This window comes from Euprymna scolopes, chromosome 2, assembly GCF_053919585.1.
Source record: "Euprymna scolopes isolate OS-2025 chromosome 2, ASM5391958v1, whole genome shotgun sequence".
Lineage (NCBI taxonomy): Eukaryota > Metazoa > Mollusca > Cephalopoda > Sepiida > Sepiolidae > Euprymna > Euprymna scolopes.
The window spans coordinates 23,455,313-23,463,150 of NC_136483.1; the positions used below are offsets into that span (position 1 = coordinate 23,455,313).

The following is a 7,838-nucleotide window of genomic DNA, read 5'->3' on the forward strand; positions in this document are numbered from 1 at the left end:
TTTAATCAGTTATCGTTTTATCATGTAAATTTTATAAAAGTCTTATAAAATAATAAAACCAATTTGATAAAAGAAGAACCCCCCCTCGCATACACTCTTTGACTCTATGCAAAAAATTTGTGTGACAACTTGTCATATGTCTCCGCTTCTACTTATACATTTATATCTACTGTTAATAGATTTTTCAGCAGAAATGCCGAGGTATAAGATACTAAAGTCCACTTCAAAAAATAATTTTCAGATTTAATTTGTAGCCGGTATACATGTAAGCAGCAATTTGTTTCTATTCGCCTGACTCTTATTGATATGTAAAAATGTGTGTGCAAGACAAAGAAGACTGGTGTGTGAATCATAGTTATTTTCTGACCCCTCAGACCAAAGGCCCAATGAGCAGACGTTCTGGAGTTCTTAAGAATTCTGCGACATACTTACATTTACATATACGTGTACTTTTTGGTGGTTTCAAACGATTTTCATTGGTTGAAAATATTTTGAGTTCACATGTTGATGTTAAACATTTCTGGCTTTGGAGAGTGGGAAAGAAACTGAATTCTAACGAAGCAGACAAGGAAAGAGTGTAAGCAATTATAGCCATTTGTTGTTTAGCATTCATAATCGTTTCTTAATCTCATTACAAATCCAACAGAATGCATTTCGGTTTATTCATAAACAATTCAGCCATTTTAATATAGTTATTTTTTAAAAATATTTTGTTAATAAAAATAAAATAAAAACTTAGTGAAATTCGAAATTTGAAGGAATTGAGAAATAATTAGTCATTTAAACTTGCCTTAAAATTCTTATGTATTTGGAAGCTAAAAACAGCCTATCCTGCCTTGACAGAGTACAAAATAGACTTTGTGGCTTAGTAGAGGATGCCCTTTTCTCTTCCCTGCAACCTCTCTCCCACAGAAGAGACGGTGCAAGCCTATCTTTGTTTTATCGTTATTTCCATGGCAGGTGCTCGTCTGAACTCCAATCTCTGGTCCCCCCCCTCGCCAATCTTTTACGAAAAACACCCGTCTAGCTGAATCCACTGTCAAAAACTTTCCCCACTATGCCTAAATCAAAACGTAGATTCCATGAACAAAGCTTATTTGTTAGAACTGCACGCCAGTGGAACTTTGTTCCGTCTGCCTGCTTCCCTCCTGACTACAACTTGGATGTCTTCAAGTCCAACATAAACAAATTCCTGATGAACCGCCCCCCTTAAGTAGACACTCTAAATATCCACACTAACGTACTGTACTTACAATAACCCTTATCCGTGAGTGGCTTCCGGGCCTTGATAAGTAAAAAAAAAAAAAAAAATTCAATAATTTTGTTTTAATCTCTATGACAAAACTAGCAAGAAAACTCAACGTTGTCCAGGATTGAATGGGAATCAGGCAATGATCCACCCTTTCATACTTTTATTGTCATTGAAATCAGTAAAATGACCCATTTTTCAATCAAATCAGTTGATTGATTGCTCTAGTTGGGGACCCCACCCTCGCAGTGTACTGGGAGAAGCTTCACACATTGCTCACTGTTTTTTTTTTACTCACATTCTCCCCTAACGAGGCATATCGCCACTTGGACGTAAGGGGCTACTATTTGGGACCATGCCTTAGAAAAATTAAGGTTGTTTTACATTACATTTAAACTTTTGCATATCAGTACAGTCAGGGAAGCAGATATCAGAAAGAGAATTCCAAAGTCTAGCTGTTCGAAGGTATAAACTATTAGAATAGAAAGCTTAATGGCATTTAGGGACCTTAACAGTGAAGGGGTGTGATTTTGTTGCAAAATAGATTTGTAGGAGATAATATGTACGCTGAGGGGGTACAAATGCAACGAGTTCATCAGAACACATTCCATTAAAATATTTGTAAAACAGGCACAGAGATGCAACATTGAGGTGATGGGACAGGGGTTGGAGCTTAGTTGACAAAGATGCTTAGATTAAAGACTTTTTTGAATCCTATCCAAGAGGAAGAGACTAGTAGTAGATGCATCAGCCCAGATGTGGCAACAATACTCCATGCGAATAGTGGCCTTGTAGCGGTACAGGATACTCTCAGGTGTGAGTAGTCTTCTAGCATGATAGAGGGAACCCATATAATCTTTGCTGCGGCTATCACAATGTATTTGTTCCAATTCATATTTCCTGTGAATGTTAGGCCGAAGAGTTTAAAGGATGAATTCTCAGGTGTTATTTGTCATGGATATTGATTGTTAGGAGGCGTCTTGTAACAGTTTAGACTTACTAACATTAAATGTTAACATCTATTTTTGGCGGCCCCATTCCACTACGATCTCGAGATCATTTACTATCGTGAGTTCCTATCTTTTGCGATTCTTTTTTCTTTAATGGGATTATTTTGATTATCGATACTTATCGGCAACATTCCGATAAAAAAACTTATGCAAGAAAACTCTCAGACACATCAAGTACCTTCATTGTGAATTTTTTTAAAAAATCAGCCCAGCTGTTTTAGAGTTCATAGGGAACGAACTCGCAGAGATACATGCAGATAAAATTCCTTTATATAATAGGCGACATATAGATTACTTTAATAAGTAAACGATTTTGTAATAATTAAATTTACCTTTCTAATAATTTAGTTTAAAAAAAATGTGAAAGTAAGACTCGCAGGTAGTTTATATATTAAGAGTAAAAAAAAAAACATTTCGTTGTATGTTCAATTGATTTTATTGCTAAATAGATTTTTTAATGAGGTATTTCTTCATTGCATTATTTTATCCATAACTAGTGGGAGCACCCAGCTTTGCCCGGTCGTAAAATAAGCTTAAATATGATATTTTAATTTGTCCAGATTTCGTATATATTATTATAGAGTCGTGATTTCAAAAGTAAAAACAAAAGTACTTGGGTGCCATCAGCTAGAATCGAAACGGAAAGCAAAACTGTTGCCCTCAAAGCTGGTGACGCTACCACTGTACCAACGTGACACACATATCAACTGATTAAAAATAAACTAACATAAATATACAAAATGTTTAACCATTTTTTAAATGTTGACTCCTTTTTGACCCCTTAAAAACTATTTTAACCAGCTAAAGGCCTATAAAAAATCCAATTACTAGCGTCGGTCTGCAATTTTTAGTTTCGGAAGAGATAGAGTTTGAAAATATGGAAACAGACAGACATAGTGAGTTTTATAAATTAGATTTAAATATCTATTAGGAAAATTTAGTGAGTTTTATAAATTAGATTTAAATATCTATTAGGAAAATAATATATTAGGAGAATAAGGACTGTATAAGTGTCAGAATTTTCCATGATGTTTATATAAAATGCCCAACAGTGGCGAAACTCTGAGCCAATGAAATTGCAGCATCTAACGTCATTTGAGAAAACACTTATTTGCTATCATTGGTGTATTATATAAAAAATAAAAACAAGGAAACGTTTATCTCGATTTGAACAACAAAAAAAATCATACAAATAAAAATATATTTAAAAAAATCTCCCAAAATTGTTTGCTATTCATAAAAAAGAAAATTATTCATGAAATTTATCTTACAATGAGTGTTTTTTTTAATTATTTTTTTCAAGTTTTATAAAAATTGTCCAATTAACAACAAAAATAACATTTTCATTTTTCAATTAATTTTTCATTAAATTATGTTTGTAATAACAGAAATAATATATTTAATTGATTAAATATTGGCCAATGTTTTGCATGTAAAAAAAATATCACAAAACTTTCCGGCGTTTTATGTAAACTTACGTAAAACTCCGACGACAGCACAGTCCTTATTCTGCATAAGTATCATATCTTACAAGACATGAAGAAAAAACAATAGGTGTTAATGAAGATAAAAATCAATGAAAACAGAAAACTAGCAAGCAACACCAGGTGGGTTGCTAGTTTGATAACAGACACAAATACAGAATGGTTAAAAATTTAGAATCCATAAAAAAAAATTGATAATTTATATAAAACTCACAAGAATAAAATTCTCTACTAAATCTGCCTATTTTTAACGCGTGGAAATGATTTGAATATGTTTTACCATCTGAAAAAAAAAAAATCATGCAAATTGCTTCCATATGTCAAAAATAAGTGGATTCTGGCATTTTTAATGAGTTACGAATGTTAACTATTTGTGTACTGTTCTCATTTAAAAAAAAAAAACGCTTACAAATCGTTTCACCTATTTAAAAGGAAACGAGTTACATAAAGAATTCCATTCAAATGTATTTCATATAGATTACATGTTCTGTTTTTGTTTATGAGTTCTCGAATGTTAACTATTCTGTACTTTACCTTATAACAAAGACACAATATTATTTTGTTATTTTGGAGGATTAAAACAGGGGACTTTGGAGAGTCGAGTAGTGAGATATCTATTCACATTAAATTTAAACTTCTGCAGGAGTAACTGCACATAATTTCGAATGAAATCCCCTATTCCACGCGAGTAGCATAATCTCATTCTGTCAGTCATAACTGGTTGTATTTTGAGTATCGTCCCCCCAGAAGAGTGTAACTTACAACTGAATTTTACCAAGTACTTTATTCTTGTAGACAATTCTAATATGAATTTTAGGAGCCTTAAACCTACTTTTGTTTTTAGATGTACATTTTTTACTTTTGAAGTGGTCCCTGGCCTTGGTAGAGGTCACCTTTAAGTGTCTTTGTGTATAGTTTAGAATCACAAGGGCATTTAATATGAATTGGAATATAAAAGTTATGTTTTAGCAAATTTAGAAAATAAAGGATATCTATATGAAACATGTATGCATAATAAAATTCAAATAAAATATTTGGAGTAATAAAAGGGTCACCAGTTAGCAAAAGTTACCTAAAACAAAGTTTTATGAAGGAGGAGTAAGTTTATAAGAAAGCATTTTTATACAAGAAATAAGCATATGAAGGTTACTTTTATGTTAGTAAATGCTCATAGTTCAGCATGTGTTTGCATAAAAAAAATTGAATGAATAGTCAATATGGTCATAGTTTATTGAGCACTATGGTATTGTGTATGGTATATGTGTACGTTTATCTTCATTCTTATTAGTGTGTGCGTGTGTGTATGGATAAAGGTTGGGTACGCGAGTCATCTAGACTTTTGTCTTGTCATCTCTGTCCCTTCCCTCACTCAAAAGGCATGGAGTGGTTTGTTGAGAAGACTGTCTTTGATTCCTTTTGTTTGGCAGACTAGTGAAGTCTGTCTAAAACCGATTTTCTTGACCAGGTCTTATAGGAAGTATTAAGTTCGCACTGACTTATTATATTCATGTATAGTGTTACTTTAGTTTAGAAACATTTCCATTGGTTGAAAATACTTTTGAGTTCACACGTCCATGTTAAAATGTTCTTATTTTGGAGAGAAAGGAGGAAAACAAATTTTAATAAAGCAGAAAATGGGAAGAGTGTAAGCTATTTTATCTATTTGCTTTTTCTAGGAATCACTTCCCAATAAAGTCACAACTACACACCACTTTTTATTATTACATTTATACATATATATGTACAAGGTGCCTTTAATAAGTTTCCAGACTTTTTCGTATAGGCACTTTTATTGATAGTGCACACATGAAACTCTAGTCCACTTCAAAGTAATCTCCTCCAGCTGCAATGCACTTGTTGTACTCTTTCAACAATTTCTGGAAGGCCCGATGGAAGTCCTTTTGTGTGAGCATGTCAATGACTCTTGTCACAGCCTCTTTCATTTCTTCAATTGTCTCATAATGACAGCCTCTAAGGTTTTCCTTGAGCTTAGGGAATAATCAAAAGTTACAGGGAGCAAGGTCTGGAATATAGGGAGAGTGAAGAACTATCTTGATGCGTATCTTACTCAAATAGTCTGTGACAAGGATGGATCACTCTTGGAACAAAGTTTGTGCAAATCTTCCGCATCTTCAGTTCCTCATGAATAATTGTGTGTACAGTTCCTACACTGACATTAAACTGTCTAATAGAAACAACGGTCCTTATCCATAAAATTCTTTATTTGGCCAATCAACCTTGGTGTTCTGACTTCGTTACACCTACCACACTTCATTATCGCTTTTTATTGCATATCATTTAATCTAAAGTGTCCTCATATCCAGATTGCATTATTGAAATTCACTAGCTCTGACAACCAGGCTTTAGTAGAGCGTATTCCAATTCGTGCTGCAGCTGTTCATTTGAACGTGAAAGCATAAAAATTGGTCAATCATCTCATAATATGTATAACAATAACATACTGAATTTTCAAGAGTCTACTACAATTTTAAATGCCCATACAAAAAGAAAGTCTGGAAACTTATTTAAGGCACTTCATATATCATGTATTATTTCGAATTAATGGTCTCATATTGTGTTAAATTCTACACGAAGTTTGTTTAGTATTGATTGGTGGCCAGCATATGCTCTGTTTTTTGTTTTGTTTTTTTTTCCAGCTGTCTTACTCTCAACTGTTTTTCTCTGTTAATTGTAATTTACACTCTTCTGGAGGTTAAAGTTTTTGTCACCAGTGCAGATGACACTCAGAATGCGATTGCAAATTACTTGCCACTTCTATCCAATCATGGCTGAAGGAACGAACGCATGCTAACTCTGGATTAAATAAATGGTACCGTTCAAAATTCTGTGCAGCTTCCAAAGTTCAACAGAAAGATTTCGAAGTTCAACAATAAACAGTTAAAGAAGGTCGAAGGTTACATCGACCGAAACGTTGTAAAAATAACACCAAGGATGAGAATAGTAGTCCGAGGAATCCAATTAATACGAACATTGTGTTTTGGTTTATTCACTTTTTTCGTCCTTCATGCGTGGCTAATACCGCTTACTATTATTTTTGTTTATTTCATTTCTGGATTAATTTCTTTTTTCTTCTTCTCTCAGCAGGGTTCAAGCTACCTGAATCACCCCTTGCCCCCAATGCCCCGGGCAAACACCAGATACATATCAAACGATGACATTGACGACGAGTTCAACTGGGACAAACTTCTCTAGTTCTTGCAACAGAAGAGCCGAGAGATATGCGTGCTAAGCGCCACGTGTGGCCATTCCACTGAGCAGGTTATATCTGCGTACAAAAATATCAAGTTTGTACGTCAACCTCTTTATCGGAACGGCATAAGAGACGGATCAAACTGCACCATGACGAAACCTTTGGTCAATTAATGTATTTCCTCAAAAATGTTTTTTAAAAATGTTTTTTTTTTTTTTTTACAAAAATGATTTATAAAAATATACATTTTTTTTTTAAATAAAAAGCTGAAAAATGCAATTTAAAAAAAAGCGGAAATTCCAGCTATTTCCTACCAACCAATATTGATATTAGATTCTTTAAAAAAAAATGACTTGGACATAATGGGCAATTTTTATAAGAAGAAACTACCCTGCCCTCTATGAGCTAACCTTGTAAACAACGGTAGACAACTCCTGTTCTTGCTGATAAAACTGCATCTGTGATGGCAGCAGACTTTTCTGAAACTTATTGAATTGCCACTACACAATACATACTCGGGTTGGTTCAAGAGACATAAAAACTTAAAAAAAAAAAACAAAACGAAACGAAACTGACGAATTTGAAAGACAATATAGAAATAATTTTATTTCAAAAGAAAATGTGATTCAAATGTTTAAAATTAAAATAATGAAAGGCACATCTTTTATGAATCCCTCTCCCAAAAAACAGTAAAAAATATATAACGAATGAAATTTGTTCACTTCCACAAAAGCGAGCTAACTTGCCAGATTTTTAATTACAAAATTTTAATAAATTGAATATTATATATAAAAAGAAGGATGCATGATTTAAAGGTCAATTCTATAGACACCTGATAATCCTTTATTTATATATGATGCCCCTCTCCTTTCATATAAAATCCC

General features: G+C 33.2%; 1 protein-coding gene across 1 annotated transcript in view; it reads left to right on the top strand.

Moving 5' to 3' along the window:
* Positions 1 to 7,561, top strand: part of LOC145303335 (forkhead box protein J3-like) — a 761,811-nt gene extending 754,250 nt beyond the window's left edge. The window contains exon 10 of the mRNA XM_080144700.1: positions 6,846 to 7,561. Within this exon, the coding sequence (XP_080000826.1) occupies positions 6,846 to 6,956 (111 nt within the window). The 3' untranslated portion in view covers positions 6,957 to 7,561. The remainder of the gene's footprint in view (positions 1 to 6,845) is intronic.
* The last annotated feature ends 277 nt before the right edge of the window (positions 7,562 to 7,838 follow it).